Below are 19,631 nucleotides of genomic sequence, written 5' to 3'. Positions count from 1 at the left end.
TTTTTTCACTCCAAGGATTTTTAAATGAATCTGTCTTGCAAGCAGCAGGTGCCACACAAAAGGCTGACACATGGTACAGGGAGCTGAGAACATAATTTGGCTGCTGTTGTTCCTTCTGAAATGAATCTCAGGTTCTGCTACATAAACCTGTAGATTTAAAAACATTTTCTTATTTATTTTTTTTAAAAAAGTCATTAAAAAGGCTCTTAATTAAAAATGTCTCACATGGCTGTCATTTTTGCATTGCACTTCACCACCTCTCAATTCATCACTGTCACTGTTTGTCACACAACCACCTAATTTCCATTTTTTTAAAAATTTGAGCACATTCATTACCACAACTGAGCATGATTTGAGAGGGAAAAAAAATGCACAACATAATTTGAGAATTTCAATTTACAAAAGCAAAGGCAGAAGTCCTTTCTTATTGCTTGAATTACAATGATTCACCTTTAACAGACTTGGGTTCCTTGTGTGAGAAGAGGCAGGAAAATGTTTACTGCAAAACATTTTGATTTCTGGCATTTTCCATTTGGACCCAATCACATAAAAAAAAATAATTAAAGGAAGTCAAAAGGCAAACATTTATGCATGTCAAAATAAATTCTCCAGAGTTCACAACATCCCCAGGAGCTACAGGAATACAAGGTATGACAAGAACAACTCCAGAGCTACCATGTGCATTTACATTTTAAATTAAAGGGTTTTAGAAGTCAGTGAAAGTTTAATCACTCCTGGCTTTAGTGGAGGCAGAGAGAGCCCAGTGCCAAGAACTTTGGAGCTTTCTGCAATCATTAATGGCTCCTGTAAGAACTCCCCCCACTTTCTGAAATAAATTTGCAGGACATCAAGCTGCTGCAAAGGTCAGGGCTGGTTTCTGCAGCTCAGCAGCCTTGAGCTATAATCCACACAGCTTCCCCTTTGCCAGCACATGGCCAGGGACTCATTTCATCCCAAAGCTGCAGAAAAAATGAATTATAACTTAAAATTAAAGATTATTATCCAAAAGAAAGCAGCAAACAAAACACTATCTGGAAGGAAGCCTCTGTTCCAGAATTCATCTCATCCCAGGCCTGCTGCAATCCTAAAAAAATCCCTTTTATTTTATTGAAAAAGCCAAATCACACCAAAAAATGCAAGAAACAAATGTTCACAGTTTTCATCAGCCACAAACAATTCTAATAAGAATTACTGCATGGCACTAGGAGCATCTACTTCTCTCTAAGACTCACAACACTTCTACTTTTCCTCTAAGCTTTAGGATGCTTTTTCCTTCCCCTTGGAAGGAAATTCCATGGATACAGCTCAAAAAACCCGAAGCATGTAAATCTAACATTTAACTGAGACAAGCAAACTAGAATTTAAAGCTTCCTAAGCCAGGAGCACTACAAAAAAAATTAAAAAAAAAAAAAAAAAAAAAGAAATCTCCAATTACTGTACCTTGGGAATGCTTTCTCTTAAGACATGCAGCATCTGATTTCTCCTTATATCCTCTCCATTTGAACAAAGAAGGGAGGGAGAAGGGAGGGAGGTAGTAGAGAACTAAAAGTAAAAACACTGAGCTTCAAAGTAAAATTTTTAAAAGGGGTGTCATTTTTTTTTTCATTAGTATCACCAGTTTTAGGAAAAAAAGAAAAAGAAGTCACATTTTCTAGAAAGAACTAAAATGTATATATATATTTTAAAAAGCAACAGATTTTGTAGAAGTGTCAGGTCCCAAACTCAATTTTTTCCCTCTTCACACCAGTTATGACATCACAACAGAGCTAAAGGCATCAGAGGCAGTGGGACATGGTGTCACCAGAGCCACCCTCCTTGGTACAGGGCAGAACACACTGACCCTTCCTAAATACACACTAAAAACCTCCATTTTCAGCCCAGCTCTGGGGTTTTTACCCCCCAAAGAGAGCAGGAGGATGGTTAAAAGTGAGATTAGACAAAATCTCCTGCTCTTGTCCTGTTCTGCAAGGTCTCAGCACTCCCTGATCCAGCAAAGTGACATCCCACACTTGTGTCACCTGCCCCAGGTGTCGCCACAGCTCTCAGTGCAATGAAATGTATTTATTGCTGCACATCACTTCTCTGGGAGGGAGGAAAATCAAAAGAAATTCTCAGAGCTGCAGCACTGGGGATTCCAGAGAATAATTTAATTTGCAGTATTGTACTGGCTTTTTACTTCCCTCAGGAAGAATCAACACAGGAAACTCAAGGAAAATAGAAGAAAAATTGCTTTTCATGGTGAGGGTGGTAAAATACTGAAGAGGCTGCTCAGAGAGACTGTGGAGTCTGTTCTTGGAGAGACTGAAAATCCCACAGGAAACATCCTGAGCAAGCTGCTCTCATCAGAGCAGGGAGGTTTGATTTGAGCATCCCCAGAGATCCCTCCTGACCTGCACAAGTCTCCAATTCTATCAACAGGAATTTCCCATCTAAAGGTTAACTTAGCTGTGCCAAAAATCTGTATGAATTTTTTATACAGTCAGAAAATACTACTTGAAAGATAAGGCCTAAAAAAAAAAAAAAAAAAAATCAGCTTTTCCAAATACAATTTTTAGAGGTTTTGTGGCCTTGACCACAAACTGAAATTCTGTAAGAAAAAAACCCAACAGAGTTCTGCTCTCTCAAAATCAATGCATTGGAATATTTATTCTGACAGACAGGATTTTGTATTTCTGTATGTCTGTCATGGAATCACAGACTATTTTTTGGCAGAGGCACTGCTGGGGTTCACCTGCTCCAATCCCCTGCACAGATCAGGATCAACTTCAAAGTCAGCTCCAATTTCAGGTTTGAATCAGGTTGCTTGGGTGATTTCCAGCTGAATTTTGAGCATCTCTCTGTGCAAATACAAAGAGCTGTACCTGCTCCTATCCCACCTTCCTGAAATATGAGTCTTTTTGAGCCAGGTCTCACAAGCTCTCGGAGATCTATTTCATACCCAAGGTAGCTCAGCTACCTCAGAAGGCATAAAATCAGCAGGATGGCTTCTGTGGCAGTGTTGGAAACAAAAGGATTTTAATAAAAGGCAAAATAACAAAACTCTTTACAGAGAAAAGCCCAGCCAGGTGCAAGAGGTCCTCCTGCCCCTGGTAAAACACCTCACAAAAGTGATTTGTTTCTTTGTTCTGTTCTTTTTTAGTAAATTGCTCAGGTGGGACCTTTTGGCTCCTGTCCAGTTGTCTCTCCTTAAGTTTGAGGTGAAGTCCCCCAGGTCCTGCGAGAGGTCTTTTCACCTCATTGAGGAGAGAAACTTCTAGACTTATTTTCTTTTTAAGGGAACAAAAAATAGTTTTGTCACTCCCTCAACAAAACCCACATTCCCCTACCTTCCTATCCCATAAATAAAGCTTTCAGCTTCACTCCATCATCACTAAGTGAATATATCTGAAAAAGGTCATGGAGCAATGGATGGTACTGGTCTTGTTTTATCTGACAACAGCCTGGACATGCCAGAAATCTCTGGAAAATGCTTTTCCTCTGATGGGCTACTTCAGTTAGGTGCTGAACTCCCTGTCTGTCTCAGCATGAAGAAAAGGCAGTTTCTAAATCTTCTGTCACTTTGTAAATTTTAAAATAATTTACTGCCATATAGGTGTCCCTCTGCAGCTCTCCTGGAGTTCCTTTAGGCTCTGGAAGGGGCTCTGAGCTCTCCTGGAGCTCTCTCCTCTCTGGAGCACCCCCAGCTCTCCCAGCCTGGCTCCAGAGCAGGACACAGAACTCCAGAGGGGTCCAAGCAGAGCAGGGGGGGACAATCCCCTCCCTTGACCTGCTGGCCAAGCTCCTTTGGATCAAAAAGTGCCCCATTTCTGCACCCTGCCATAAAAACAAGAATTTATCTGCTGCAATGAAGGGGATCAGGCACCAAGAGGAGTCACTGGCACCAGGCACCACAAACCAAGCTCATTTTGCAAGGCACGAAATTAAATGGTTTGTAAGGATGAAAATCAAAATGCAAACTCCAGATTGCTCAGCAAAGGACAAAGGAGTGATCTCCAGGCTGCCCCATGGAAAACAGAGCCTGGGGAATCACTCCCTGTCATCTGTGCTTTCTGATCCCTTCTGCTCCCAAAAACACAACAAACTTTCTTTTGGTCAAGAATAACACAAAAGGCAGCATGGGCATTATGTTATTGGCAGGCTGCAGGTTGGAGAGCCCACTCCTGAATAATCCTGCACCTTCATGGGAAGGTTTGTTGGATTAACAGTTTAACAATGGGCCATTTGTCCCTCCTATCACCACCAAAAGCCCTGGATGAAGCTTGGTGATTTCCTTGTTAACACTCTGCAATCCAGGATTCATAAATGAATCAGAATTAATAAATTTAATACAATTAATCAATGTAATCACTGGAGTAATCCTTGGTACAGAGGGGCTGTTACAGCACCTGGTATTAATTTGCTGAGGAATCAGAGGACCTGGTCAGTTTTTCATCCCTCACAAGGTTTTATCACAGCACTGGGATCTGTCACTCTGCTTCCCAATGGATATTGCCAGATTTATCCCAACTTTCACTGATCATCAACAACAGGTACCTGTAAACCCTGATGGCACCAAAACCTGCTGCATACAGGATGCAATTACAACAAAATTATGGAGCATTTAAGAAATTTATAAACTGAATTCAGCTAATTTTGTTTATTTCACCAGTTGCAGAGTTTCTCCCAGTGCCACTGCAGATGGCATTTGTGGATGCCAGAGGATCCAAGAGGTATTGAGAGGCAAATTAGAATGACAAAACCACTTTTCACACACTGGCAGCTGTAATTGTCCTGCCATTCTCTATTATTAACAAAAAACCCTGCTGAAACCTGCTGGTGACTTGACACATGTACCACTGCAGTGATGCCATACACAGCTTGGGGTTTTGTTTGGTTTTTTTGGGGGGTTTGCTTTTTGGTTTTGCCTTTTTTCTTTTCTAACTTTGGTTTTAGAAAAGGCACTGGCACCTGAATTTGGAGTTTCTTTTTCTGATCTTTGACATTTTCATCAATATCAGTGATCATATCTTTCTCATCACTCTCCCCAGTCCATCCAACATCAAATCTGAAAATTTCTGTCCCACAGTCCAGACTTTATCTGATAAAATCCCAACCCTGATCTCTCTTATTTACTCTAGAAGGAGAATCCACTGTAAGAACCACTGCAGCCTTCCCTCAAAAATTAAACTACCAAGCTCTGGGAGCACTCAGGAACCACAAAGATTTGCTTTTCCATAAATCCCTGCCACTAACAACCCTGAGCTTTGTGCTTCTGGGCCAATAAATCAGAATTGCAGGTGAAGTGCCTTCCAGAAGGATGTTGGTACAGGCACAGAGCTGTGGCTCAGGGCTCCCAGCACTTCATGCACCTTTTGGACAGAGCTGCTCCAGCAGAAAATTGTTCTGCAGCCTCAGCCACGTGAAAAGATCTTTTAAAGTAGCACAAATGAGGAAAACAAATTCAGAAAGTCCTTACTAGTTTTAAAGTGGAGTTAGAAACTCTTTGTAATGCTGAAAAAACTCCCTAAATCAACAAATGACACTTTGGTTTTCCTTACAGTGATTACAGAACTACCCTGAGTATTGCTGGGCTTCCAATTTATGAACAAGGCTTCACTTGTGTGGTCACACATAAGAAGTCATGGCCAAAACAGAGCCATTCCCACACTGTGTAACTGCTCTGCACAAAGCTCCACTCCAAAAATAAAGTTTCTTTGTAGAGAATAACACAACCAAATCCCTGCTGAGATATCTTGAGGGCCCCTCTGTGGTTTGTAGATTGTTCAAGCAAGAGACAGCCAAAAGAATGAAGGGCAAAAATACTGAATTTTTGCTGTGCAACACCTGCTCTGAGCAATCTCAACTGTGTACATGAAATAACAGACCAGTAATTTCAGTAATTTTGAAAATGTTTCATGCAGCACACCAAGATTCTCAGCAACCTGAACATCCTCAGCCTGCTCATTAAAATGTAAGGACTTCCCCAACAGAATGAATGCCCAAGATTTACTGCAGCTGAAAACTGATAAATCCAGCCTGAATCAAAATGGAAAATGGAATGTGACTTGTAAAAATGATCCCAGTCCCTTTAGGGCAGAATGAGGGATGCTGAGAGAATCAGGGATTGCAGAGAGCAATCAGCCAGTTTGCCTTTGGACACTGACTCCTCTTGTCCCATCAAGAGATTTTAACTTGAAATGAGATTTCAAAGACAATTAGAAGATATGAAACACAGTGGGAACAAGATGTTTCTCCATCATTTTAATTTTTACAGCATTCCCCAAATGTGCTGCAGCAGGAAATCCCACACTGGAAAATGGGAGAACAAACAAAATCCCCCAATTTACAGGATGACAAACCATAGCAGATCACATTCTTACTTAGAAAAGCAGACCTCAAGTGTCCAAAAAAATGTATTATAGTGATCTAAACAATCTTACCCTCCTTCCCATCAACAGGTTTGGATATTTCCATATCAAAGCTCTCCTGCAGCTGCTGGCCTTTGAAGCGGTTGAGATGCTCCTGCTCTATTAAATTACTTTCCTCCTCTTCCAGAGGTTGCCAAGTGCCATCAATAAACCACTGTCCACGCATGACAGGGATCTTTTCAGTCTCTAAAAAAATAAAAATACAAAAATAAGAGGGTTTTTTAATGCAACAAATCACAAACTGAGTGCAGGAAATGTAGTGTAATCTGCAAACCTGAGCTGATGAGGTTTCCCAGCTGTGTGTGAGGGTGTGAGAGATGGACAGAAAAACAGAATTCCAGAATAGTTTGGGTTGGAAGAGACTTTAAAATGCACCCAGTGCCACCCCTGTCATGGCAGGGACACCTTCCACTGTCCCAGGTTGCTCCAAACCCTGCCCAGCCTGGCCTGGGACACTGCCAGGGCACTTCCAACAACCCAAATTGCACATCAATTAGCAGAAATTCTGGTATTTAAAAATGCAAGTTGTTTTTTTAAAATGAAAATCAATATTTTACTGAGGGCTGGTTTTGGTTACTGCTGTTCTCCTTTCAGTTTCAGTTTCTAAACGAGGAAAGTGGGGGCTCAGCATTTGCTGTTCATGTGGCAGAAGTGAAATCTTTTAAAAAAAATATAATTTGGTGCTTATTCTATATCAAACTGTGCTTCATTGTTGCCCACATTTACTACAGGGAGCAAAAATTCCCCTCTTATACCCAGGACAGTGACATCCATTGTAACTCAGCTCTGAATTCCTCCTCCTAAATCTGGAAAATCAAGGAGAAATTCAGTGACCCACAAGGCTCAAAGATCCCAAATCCAGGTTTTTATGGGATTAGCACAGATTTGGGTCTGCTGAGAGCACAGAGCAGTGGGACCAGTGACCTCCAGTGCACACTGGGAGTGTACATGTATATGTATACACAGACATATATATGTAATGTATATATATTTTTTTATATATTTTAATATATTATAGACAGACACACATATAGTAATATATACACAGATACATATAATATATATACACATTTATACACATATATATATATACACATATACATATAATAGAGATACACAGTTATACACATATATATATATATACACACCCATATATACACTATATACATACACACACACACATATTTTTATATATATATATATATGTTTGCATAGACTGACTCAGGCAAAAGCAAACATCCTGTGTGTGCTACACTGACCACAAAGATTTAGCTCTACAAAGCAAATAAGAACTCAACCACAAAAAAGGCTTAAAACAAAAAAAAAAAAGGGAGATGAAGAGGAAAAAAAAAATAGGCTTCACTGCTCCAAGATCTGCTCTGACCTGGAACAGGGTAGAAAAAAAGCTGGTAAGGAGAAATTGGAAAAGAATTTATAGATGCAAACACACAGTAAATGAAATTTAGGTGAAAATTAAAGATGGAACAAGAGATTTCAGAGTGGCTGAGCACAGGAGGGATCTCTCTGATCTGTCAGCACAGCTGGGGGAGGTGACCCAGCCACGGGCAGGGGTTTTTGGTCTGGTCCCAAAGCTCTGTGAGCACAAGGTCAGGTCCCAAAACCTCCTGGTTCTGTGCTGCCCCCACTGCAGACACACTAAGTCATTTCCACACCAACTGCTGCCAGGTGAGAAGGTGACAGAGAATTGCAAACACCCCCCAAAATTCACTCAGACCTCTCAACCCCTCTGAATTTTTCATCCCTCAGACCAAGCCACAAAAACAAAGGAAAACCACCTCGAAATAATCTCCCCATGGGACAAGGAAATTTCAAATTAATTTCAAGGAAATTAATCCTTGAAAATATCAGAAAAACCAAACTTGTGAGTGGCTGTAAAATGCACAAGTCAGCAGTGCTTTCAAGTGGCACAGGAAATTCAATATTTCGTGAAAATTTAGATTAATTTTGGAGTCTACATCCCATCAATGGAGGGTGAAAGATGAATATTTATTTTTCATGAACTGAAAGTTAACCACACCAGTCTCTTTCCTTAACTTTTGCTGCATTCCCAGACATTTTACACCTGTCAGAAATCCACATTTTTCAGGGCCCACAGATCCAGTCAGGCTGCCCTGCCAAACAAAGCTGTGTCTGTAGGAAGAAATGAAAAGTGGGGGGAGAGAAAGGCTCCCATTGTGGCTGCAGCAGTGACAGGGCTGTGTCAGATGTTAATCCTCACTGGGAAAATCTGTGAGCAATTCCTTAATTCTTGACTAAGCAGTCTGGTGAGGCTCCATTCACTGAATCCACAGGCAGAAATGTATTTTTTTTTGAAATAATAATCATATGAATACAATTTTGTACTCCAAACTAAGTGAACACAAGGCACCTCTTTTTCAGTTTTCAAGGGCTTCAAGTTTTTCACATGGGAATTTCCACCTACAGATTTCTAAAAGTCTAACCATCAAGTATTAAAATAAATATTTTCAGGCTCTTATTGCCTGAGAGAAACTTTCCCAGGGTGGTTCCTTACAAGAACAGTCCAGAGCACTCAACAACAGCTCTCAAACACAACCTGAGCCCTTCCCAGGAAGGCTCAGCCAGGAAAAGCTGTTTGAGATGAGAAAAAGTTTCACATAAAATCTCTGCAGAACACTTGAGTTTGGGAATAAATATGATATCTGGCTTTGGAAAGGCTGTTCATATGCAAATATAAATTATTTTAAGATCCAAACACAATTAAGGAGGTTTGAAAAACCTGGGTGAGGGCAGTTCTGTTTTCCAGCTCTGTGGGATTTTGGGGGGAACAAGGAATTACCTTTTTTTTTTCCCCCCATTCCCTCCTTTAAGCAGCTGCACACTCTCAGAGCAGCCAAACCAGCCTGAACCACAAACTGCTTTTGTTTCCCATCAGGAGCTGGGGAGGCAGGTTTGAACCCTGAGCTACAGGAAAACCTCAAGAGAAAACCACCTGGAAGGGGAGGAGGAAGCCAGAAAATGCCATTTCCTGCCATCAGCAGCACAGTTTGGCTCTCAGAAACCTGAACAGAGCCCTGCAGAACTGAGAGCATCAAATCTGGGATCACAGCACACAAAACCACATTCCCAGTGGAGCCAGGCTGGGAGAGCTGGGGAGGAGAAAATCCAGGGAGAGCTCAGAGCCCCTGGCAGGGCCTGAAGGGGCTCCAGGAGAGGGACTGGGGACAAGAGAGGGAGGGACAGGAGCCAGGGAATGGCTTTAAACTAAAAAAGGGGAGATTAGGAGGGAATATTAGGGAGAAATGAGGGCACAGGGTGCCCAGAGAAGCTGTGGCTGCCCCTGGATCCCTGGCAGTGCCCAAGGCCAGGCTGGATGGGGCTGGGAGCAGCCTGGGACAATGGAAGGTGTCCCTGCCCTTGGCAGGGGTGGAACTGGATGGGATTTAAGGTCCCTTCCAACCCAAACCATCCCAGGACTCTCTGCCAACCTCCAATTCTATGACAATTTGTTGAGAGATTGAACTAAAAACAAGTTCCAGAATAATGGCCATGCAAAAAGAGCAGATATTTCAGAGAATCAGAACTGTGGAAGATACATTGCAGCAAGACCACGTGGGATAGAAATAAAGGTGATTGGCATTAGAATAACAGCAGCATTTTGTAGCAAAAGCTAATAGGCTGAAAAACATTTATAAGGTATTGTGAACAAGAAATAAGTTACCTTCTGATAAAAGTAAAGTTTTACATCTCTTGTGCCTCACTCTTTATCAAGACTGATAATGGAATAAAATCTTTAAAACACCTCTCAGTTACCCCATCTCTGTAAAAGCTGAGAAAACCACCAACAAGCAAATTTCTAAAGGCCACCAGCTCCCAAAGCAAGTGAGACTTCAGTCAATGAAGACAGGGAGGTGCATCAGGGGTAATTCCATGGAATACTCTGGGTGGGTGGGGAAATGATTTCACACAAGAGATTTTTCAGTGAAATCTGTGACACTGGGCAAGAGGCTCCTGACCACAGCTCCTCTGCTGAATCCTGCACAGGGGCTGTCACTGAAAAACTCCCAGGTTTAGTCCAGAAGACTTGATGCAAACTCATGACAGTAAAGAGCATTAAAAAGTGATGAACCAGAATTGCCATTTCAGCACCCAATTTCACCAATTTTTTAGCCCTCACTTATCCCCACCTTCAATAAATTCATTCATATCTTGCATACCCAGATATTTCACAGAGCTTAAACTAAATTATTTCAGTTTTGTTTTGTGGAAGAGTTAAAGACACTGGAATTACATCACGTTGTAATTTAATTTATTTTTTGTCAATACAGAATTCCAAATCTATACCATGAACTGTTATTTATCCTTATCACTACAATCTCAATCCCTAGGAAAGGATTTGCCTCGATTTCTTTACTGCCTTAAGTCTTACACCATATAATCTGCAGCTGGCAGTGCTTCAGACTGAAAGATATCAACATATTTGACTGGTTATACACTTCCATGGTTTATTTATAAAAGAATTTCTAAATAAATCTGAATGGTGGAGATTTAAAGTAGATGAAAACCACTTAATTTTAATTAGTCACACCTATTTTACCACTTTCAGAGGAAATCAGTTTAAGAGATTTACTCTGCAACAAAGGATTAATTTATTTTTGCACAAATGGGTCTTTTATTCCCCCTGAAAATCCAAAGAATAAAAGAATACAAGTGCTGTAATTAATGGTGTGATAAGAACATGAGTGATTTGCATTATGATAATCACCAAAATCCTCTGAATAATGAGAATTATGTTAAAATAAAAACTGTAGGCAACATTTGAACCACAGCATGTGTGTGTGGTGTATGTGTATAACCCAGCTACTCCTCCTTCATGAAGATGTTTCAACTGTGTGATCACATCTAATAGAAATTGGAATAAAAACCTGGCTGATCCATCACAATAAAGTCATAACTGAGCAGAATTTGCCTTAATTTCCCTTCTAACACATCAATTCCATCCTTCATTTCCTGCCACCACATTGCTGGACAGGGCACAGCCTTCAATTTCAATTTTGCACAGCTCAAAGGAGCCTTTTTCACCTGCCTTGATTCAGGAGCACAAAACTGTGACCAAAGTGAGCTAATTCAGAGAGAAGAACTCACTGCTGGCCCAGCCCAGGCACTCCTGGCACTCTGCAGCCATCAGCCCCAAGGCACTCATGATGATTTACCCACAAATGAGACCTAAAAGGTTAATAGAATATTCAGAGGCTCAGAAATTTAAATTAAAGCTGGTGCTTTGCTCAAATTGACAGCTCCCAGCTCTCCAAGCCCAAAACCAAGAAGTGAGGCAAGAAACCCAAGCTTATAAAACACCAGCAGCTTGAGATGTTTTTCAGTGTAGTAATTTCAGATTCCTGCTTTTTTGGTGCTGTAATATTTCCTTAAATTTCATTTCCTTCTTCCTACAGTGGCAAACAATTTGCAGCATGTGAGAATAATATCTGCACAAGCTGAAGGCAACTTTGGGGCTGCAAATGTGACATCTAAAACTGAAATTCAGATAAATATTGAAGGGCTCATACATTTACCAAGGACTTGGCCTGAAACACTTCCAGAGATGGGACACCCACACTTCTCTGAGCAACCTGTGGCAGTGCCTATCTAAATAAATAAATACATAAAATATATTCCAGAATAACATCAAGGGTGCTGCTAGAGAATTTTTTAAAAATTTGTTATCCATTCCTATTATATCAAGCCTAAAATCATGTTCTGGGTATATTTCATCAGGAACTTTAGGGATAGGACAAGGAGATATGAGTTCAAACAGAAAGAACTGGAATTTAGGTTAGATATGTGGAAGAAATTCTTGTCTGTGAGGATGGTGATGTTGTAATAAAACAGCCCCAAACTAAAATTGCATTATTTCATGTTTGCTACCTAACATAACACACTTAAACCTTTTCATTTTTTTTAAAAAAAAAAGCTTAACATTGCACACCTTTCCAGCTCTCCTCCACTTTATTTCAGAGCACAGCAGGTGACTGACTCTTAAATAAAAGGAACCATTTGTTTGATCCCAGCCTGGTGACCTCCCTTTGTTCAAGCACAGCCAGGTGTGACCTGTCCTGCTCTGCCAGAAGGAAAAGTCCAGCAGAGGAGTTCAAGGCTGAAGCCTCACAAAGCTTCAGAGGGACACAGAGCCTGTGACTGAGCTGAACAGAGATTTCACTCCCTGAGCAGTAAAAATCATCATTTTGCTGGTTCATCCAATAAATCCCAGTTGCTCCATTGGAGCAATTTGTAAATTCCAGATGTAAATTACATTTGAGTTTCAGTCCCACTGGCACAGGTGGGATTTTCCTTCCAGAGCAGCTCAACCTGTGAGCCTCAGTGGTGGCTCCACTGCTGGATCCCAGAGGCAGGAATAGCTGTTTCTTCTCTGCTGCAAACATGGAATTGCCTCTGATTTACCAAGACTGCCTGAAGTATTCCAGCAACAGCCTAAAAGTGTTTTTCCCTGAACTGTTTTTAATTGTTCCACACTATGAATCCAGCAATGAGGAATGAAAAGCTGCTCTGTGAGGCTGCTTCCAGTCAAACACAGAAGGAACCCCCACAAAAAGTCATGAATGTGCTCCAAGTCATCAACTGTAAATCATCCCAAAACACAGAATCACAAAATGTTTGGGTTGGGAGGGAAACTCAAAATCATTTTGTTCCACCCCTGCCATGGCAGGGACATCTTCCACTGTCCCAGGCTGCTCCAAGCCCTGTCCAGCCTGGCCTGGGACACTTCCAGGGATCCAGGGGCACCCACAGCTTCTCTGGGCAACACTTTTAGTTTCTTTCACTGTAAATTTCACTGCCTGGGATCCCACCTCAACCTCGTGTTCATGTGCTCACTAATCCTGCTATTCACAACATTTATTATCTGTGCAGTTTCTCCTCCCCAGCTCCTCACACAGATCCCATCACACCAGTGACCTTTTCTCTGGCCAACACTCAAACCACTCCCTCACCCTGTTTTCAACCTTACAGATTCTCTAAGAACTGCTTCTGCTTCTTATTTTAATTTCTTCCTCCTGCTTCTTATTTTAATTTCTTGCTCTTTTGCAGATTTTTTTTCCATCTAGGCCTTCTGCTCCCTACCTGGCACAGCTCTCACACATCCTCGTGCTCCTCCAAGAGCTCTGGACAAGGTGTTGGTTGGTGCTTTCAGTGTTGTTTTTTCCTTAAAAGAGCATCACACACACAAAAATTCACCTGTCACTGGTCCTTAATTCAACTCTGTCACCTCCAAATTTAATCCCAGCCTATTCCTTTGATCTCAGCACTGTCCAACCCATGGTCAAGCCTGAATGAAGTCAGAGCAGACAGAACTCCTCCTCTTCCTCCTCCTCCTCATGCCACAAACATTTCCTGCTGCCACAGTTACAGAGGAAAACATCCCTCTCACCCACAACTTGTAATCCAAATATTCCCCACACCTCTGCCTTGGTCCTTGTGGACCAAACCCAGCAGGAGAAGTGCTGGACCACATCAAAGGACAAGCACAACTTCCCAAGCCATGTCCTTCCTTGGCTACTCTGCTGGAGCTGAGCCTTCCACTGGAGAATTATTCTGGTCCCATTTAAAGGAGAAAGACAACAGATTGATTTTGATTCAATATGCTTAAATAAAACATAGAAGCTGAGCTCAGGGAAGAAACTTGCCCTCAGAGACACATTCCAAGTGCTGCCACCTCAACCCTGGCCTAGTGAAAGCATCTCAAAAGTCTCAAAGCTCTCTCTGCTGAGAGGCCACAAAAAACCCCTGAAAATACACACAAAAAATGTGATTTATATGGAACACTGCAAATGTGAAAGTTATTTCATCTAGGTGTGTTAGGTCACAGAATCCCAGAGTGTTTTGGGTTGGAAAGAACCTTAAATCCCACCCCTGCCATGGCAGGGACACCTTCCACTGGCCCAGGGTGCTCCAAGCCCTGTCCAGCCTGGCCTCGAACACTTCCAAGCCTTTTGGTCAGGAAGGAATTGGCCCAAATTTAAGCTACAAGACGTTTTGGAAATGATGGCACAGTAAAAACAGACACAAAAAGGAACCCAGAAAGATTTTGAGTAGTGAAAGCAATGTTTCACCCTTACAAAGTAAACTGTCAGTGTTTGATTTGCCAAAGGATTACACACCTAGAGATAAAAAAAAGCCATAAAATTTCATTCAGGCCTTCAGCCTTCAATCAAAAGGCCCTTTATAGAAAGGAAATCGTTATCAACCAAGTTCAAAGACTGTTCAACACACCAAAACCTATGTTCTAAGTGTGCTGTAAAATGACTAAAAGCACTGCTAAAACCAAACTAAGCCAAATGAAAGTCACAAACAGTGATAAACTGCTGATTTCATTCCCTGAATTTTCATCTTGATCAAGAAGGCAGCTAAAATGGTTTTTTAAAGCAGCCCAATTCCAGCCTGAGCAGAGAGATCTTAATTTTAAGACCCAGTGGTCCACTCTGTATTCATGGGTATTTCCAGATTAAAGTCAGTAAAATATCTGTTGTGTCAGTACATCTTCACTCAGGGGTGGTTCTAGTGAACAAATTTGTTTCTAAATACAAAAATAGGCTTTTTATTTCATAGACTTCAGCAACTGTTAGGTAGAAAATTATACATTACAAAAACAAACAAAAAAATTTTCCAACCTTACCAAACCTTTGTCTTGGAGCGGAATAATTTAAATAAATACAGGCAACTTTACAATGTACCCATGAAAAAAAGCCTAGAAAAAGCAAATACCTGACAGGACAAGGGTTGCATGGGACCCACAAGCCAGAAAACAAGGGAGAGTCACTCAAAAATTCACAGACCACAGATGTAACAGACTCACACAGGACTTTGAAAACTCCACTGACAAACTCCAGAGCAAAAGGGTTGTAAAGCAGCCCTCTTCAACTGGGAGGGCTGAAAAGGGCTGGATAATTTAAGATTTAAACAGAAGACCCTTGTATAAAATATCACTCTTGTCATCTCCACAGAAAACAAGAAACAGCCCTGCTCCAAATTACTGACTTATCTGAAAGCCTACATGAATAATTTTCATCCTCTTGAACCATTTTTGCTGGTTCTACAGGACTAATTAAATAAATCCCAGAGGTCACAAGGTAAGGATGAAATTCTCAGTAATTAATCTGCTCAAATTGTAACTCAGGCTGATATTACCAACGAATCCTGCAGCCAGCTTAAAATGAAGATAGAAAAATAAATATTCCAGCACATGCCAAGCTATAACCAACATTTCCCTGGCACTGTGATGCCCCAGGAACTGCAGCTGAGGAAGCAACTGCTCAGTTGTGTGTGGTGGCTGTGCGAGAGCAGCCTCCCCTGGAGTCCAGCACATACAGGAAAAAGGGCAAAAAAACAAAGAGAAAAGCTTTTGACCTTTGCTCTGAGCTGAACCATGAATCAGCAAAACCAGCCAGTAGTTTCTGTACTCTCCAACAGGCACCTCAGCACATTTTAAGGCAGTTGTACTCATCATACCTCATGCTTGTGTGGTCAGAGAGGAGGATTCTCCTGCCCTACTCACAGCTGGTTTGATACATCCACGTCAGGGCAGCAGCCACCCTTTGGATCCAGAATTACACACATGCTACCAAAGGGGAATAATGTGGGAATTATGGCTCCACCAAGGCCTTCAAAGGCACAGATAAGACTGAATCCTGGGATCTGACCTTGCTGTTTCCTCAGATCTGCATGCAGCAGTCAGGAAGCATGGGAGAAAGGCACTCACAGGGAACAGAGGCAAGGAAATGTGCAGTGAGGAAGTTAAACCAGAAGGCACCAGAAGCCCCTTGACAGACCAAAAGTTGATCTCAGCCTTGCAAAGGACTGGACCTGCTAATAAGAAAAGACTTGAGCACTCCCCTTAATCAGCTTTCTGAGGGCTAGAAATCCTCCCTTGTCATTAGTCTGCTCAGGCCCAGGAGTTTATTCCTCCCTGCCTCTGGTGCTAACCTCTAGGAATCTCTCCTTCCCAGCACCAGAAATCGTCTCTGCCCAGCCCATGCTGTCATCTGACACATCTGCTCCTCAGGATTAATGAGACTGAATCAGCTTCCAAAATGGACAAGGCACAGTGTCAAGAAATTAAACCTTTAAGCTGCTGACGAGTGCAGCCTCTTGCTCCCATTATCAGGAGCAATCCTGCCTCACCTGACAGCTCTGCTCACTCCTTCCCCTCTCTCCCTTACAGCAGATTCCTCCTCCCCTGGTTGTTCTGCATCTTCTCTTCCCAGGAACCATGTGGCACCTGCAGCCAGTGCCAACAGCAAGGGGCTTCAGCGTGGTGACAGGGAGCAGCAGCTCCAGTTTCTGCTCAAGAAGCTGTGCCCAGGCTCCTCTAGCTCAGAACTTGTGTGGGCTGAGATCTCTGCTCACTGTCTGTCTGCTGGGGTGATGATTTGAAAGACAAATTGTCCTACAAGTGAACTGTACTGTCATTTATGGAGCTCCCTCCTGTAAAGAGGCTGATAAGTAAAGAGGGAAGACAACACAAGGCCCTGGTTTTCATCTCTGAAACAGCTCTGCTGCTCCCCTGAGACCCTCACCTGAGACTCAAGATAAGAGAAACCTCCCTGCCCCTCTGCCAAGCCATGCCAGGACATGGCTGGCATGACACCTCAGCTCCTCTGCAGCTCTCTCTACTCCACCACATCTCCCTTGTCCTTGAGGGAATGCAGTTGGAAAGCAAATCCTCAGGACCAGCAGGTGAGCACAGCTTGTCAGCCTCAGGAAAACAGGAGTTCACTTGTCCAGCAAGACCCCTGAGCCCTTCCCACCAGGGGAAAAGTGCAGGGATCTGGGGTCTCTGCCCCTCCTTCACTTCTGCTCCACAAGATCTCCTGTCCTCCAGCAAAGGACACACAAATGCAAGGGGGAAGGGTGGCACAGGGGGTGCATTCCCACCTCATTTTGAAGTTGAGGGGGTGAAACAAATTTCCCTTTATTGGAAGGGTAGGAATTAAGAACTATGTGGGTATGAGATGCCTGTTGCAATTCCTCCAAGAGGAAGGAGAAATCCCACTTCATGCCTCCTCCCAGAGGGCAGGTGATGACAAATGAAATACAAAGCACAAGATCATCATTTCCCTAGTGGAGAGAAGGGTCACAAAGGGACAACCCTTGCTTCCATCATTCCTCACTGAAGATGAGGCATCAAAGACACATCTGTGGGGAGGAGGGAGTGGACAAACAACTGATGTTTCTACTCTGCTCCTTCTGGAGGAAAAGTGTGCAGGGAGGGAACTGGGAGAGTGCTGAAGGCAAATACCCACCCTCAAACACCCTCTGCTTAGGAAAACCAGAGCATGGGAAGGTTGTCTGCCACCTTCCCTCCCACTTTCTTCCACACATGCCAAGAAACGAGCAGATGCCCAGACCTCCCTTTTCCAAGTCTCTGGTGCCAGCTGTGCATGCCCCAGATTGTGTCCTTCATGTTTATGTGCAGCGGGAGCTGAGAAGGGGAAAGATGCTCGGTTCCCTGTGCTGCTGGAGGTGGCTGATGTGCTCAGAACACCCTGACTGGGGGGTACCGCTCATCCTCGGGGAGGGGGATGGCCCAGAGTCCCCTCTCTCAGGGGTGCCCAAGTCTTTTCCCTCACAAGTGTCCCTGAGCTTCGGAAGGGGAATTCCCACTCCTCCTCGCTCAGGGACCCGCCGGAGATGCGCAGCGCGGGTCTTCCTCTCCCTGGATAATTTACCCTAAATCCCTTATGCAGGAACACACCGGCATCGAGCGCGGCCGGGGCACCAAAGGCCGCCCGGCGTGTCACCCGGTGTCCCAGCCGTGTCCCCGCGGCGGGGTCACCCATTGCAGGCTCCGTGCTCACGGGGATGCCCAGAATCCCTTCCGGGCACCACGGGGCACCGCGGGCACCCCCCCTCTCTGCCTCCCCCCGGCCGGCACGGAGGCACTCACGGTTCCAATAGACGGGGTAGCTCTCGGCGCTGGCCACGTCCACCTCATAGAGCCCGCTCCTCACGCACACCGGCTCCACGGCCGCCGGCTCCCCCGCGCCGCTGCCGCCCAGGGCGCGGAAGGCCAGCTCGATACGCAGCGAGTCGTAGCCGATGAAGGGCTTCCAGGTCTTGCGGTCCTCGCGGTAGAACCAGCGCACCTCCTCGGCGCCCAGCTCCCGCACCACCTCATAGCGGGGCCGGCCGCTGCCCGGCCGCCGCCTCTCGGGCAGCGCGGTGGCCGCCAGCGAGAAGCCGCTGCCGCCGCTGTCGCTGCTGCCCAGCCCCGCGCCCTCGCCCTCGCTGCCCTCGCCGCCCGTGCCCGTCGAGTACCGCAGCGACGCGCCGGACTCGGCCGAGTCGAAGTCTCCGGCGGCGGCCTCGTCGCTGAGGCTGCGCTCCCGCCGCGGCGCCGCCGGCTCGGGGTCGCCCTCGGAGGAGGAGGTGGAGAGCGCGGAGCGGAGCGGCTGCGGGCGGCGGGGCGGGCGGGCGCGGGCAGCCGCCTCCTCCTCCTCCTCCTCCTCCTCCGCCGCTTCCTCCTCCTCGCCGCGGCTCGGCCGCTCGTAGCCGCCGCTGCCGAAGCCGCCGGCTTGGCCGGGCAGGTGCCGAGCGCCCTGCGGCGAGCCGGGCTCAGGGTAATCCATGCCGCAGCGCGCCCTGCCCGGCGGGGCCGCCTGGCCTCGCCCCGCCCGCTCCCGCCCCGCGCCCGCCCCGCTCCCGCTCCGCGCCCCGGCCCGGCCGCGCTGCCGCAGCCGCCGCCGGCTCCGAGCGGGCGGGGGCGGCGCCGCTTCGTCACGCGCGGCGCGACGCGGGCGGGGGCGGAGCGGCGGCGGGGCGGGCACGGAACGGAACGGAACGGAACGGAACGGGGACACGGCGGGGACAGCGAGAGTAGGGGACACTGTGTGCGACACTGAGCGTGGGGGGTAGCGTGGGACACTGAGAGAGTGACACTGAGAGTGTGTGACACGGACAGCGGGTGACACTGAGAGTGTGGGACACAGTGTAGGACACTGAGAGTGACATGGACAGCGGGTGACACTGAGAGTGTGGGACACAGTGTGGGACACTGAGTGACACGGAGAGCGTGTGACACGGACAGCGGGTGACACTGAGAGTGTGGGACACAGTGTGGGACACTGAGAGTGACATGGACAGCGGGTGACACTGAGAGCGTGGGACACAGTGTGTGTGACATGGACAGCGGGTGACACAAAGAGTGTGAGACAATGTGAGTGGGACAGTGTG

General features: G+C 45.0%; 1 protein-coding gene across 3 annotated transcripts in view; it reads right to left on the bottom strand.

Annotated features, from left to right (window-relative positions):
- DDHD1 (DDHD domain containing 1) overlaps positions 1–19,042 on the bottom strand; it is a 63,813-nt gene extending 44,771 nt beyond the window's left edge. For 2 of the 3 annotated variants that reach the window (XM_018907062.3, XM_050974992.1), the window contains exons 1-2: positions 18,346–19,042; positions 6,420–6,593 (exon numbers count right to left, since the gene is read on the bottom strand). In XM_018907062.3, the coding sequence (XP_018762607.3) occupies positions 6,420–6,593; positions 18,346–19,027 (856 nt within the window). In that variant the 5' untranslated portion in view covers positions 19,028–19,042. Of the gene's footprint in view, positions 1–1,440; positions 1,543–6,419; positions 6,594–18,345 lie in introns of all 3 variants that reach the window. The other variant, XM_050974991.1, reaches the window with a different exon arrangement.
- Positions 19,043–19,631: the final 589 nt, after the last annotated feature.

The sequence above is a fragment of the Serinus canaria genome, chromosome 5, assembly GCF_022539315.1.
Source record: "Serinus canaria isolate serCan28SL12 chromosome 5, serCan2020, whole genome shotgun sequence".
Lineage (NCBI taxonomy): Eukaryota > Metazoa > Chordata > Aves > Passeriformes > Fringillidae > Serinus > Serinus canaria.
Note: the sequence above shows the minus strand (reverse complement) of the source record. Positions and strands in the feature narration are given on the sequence as shown.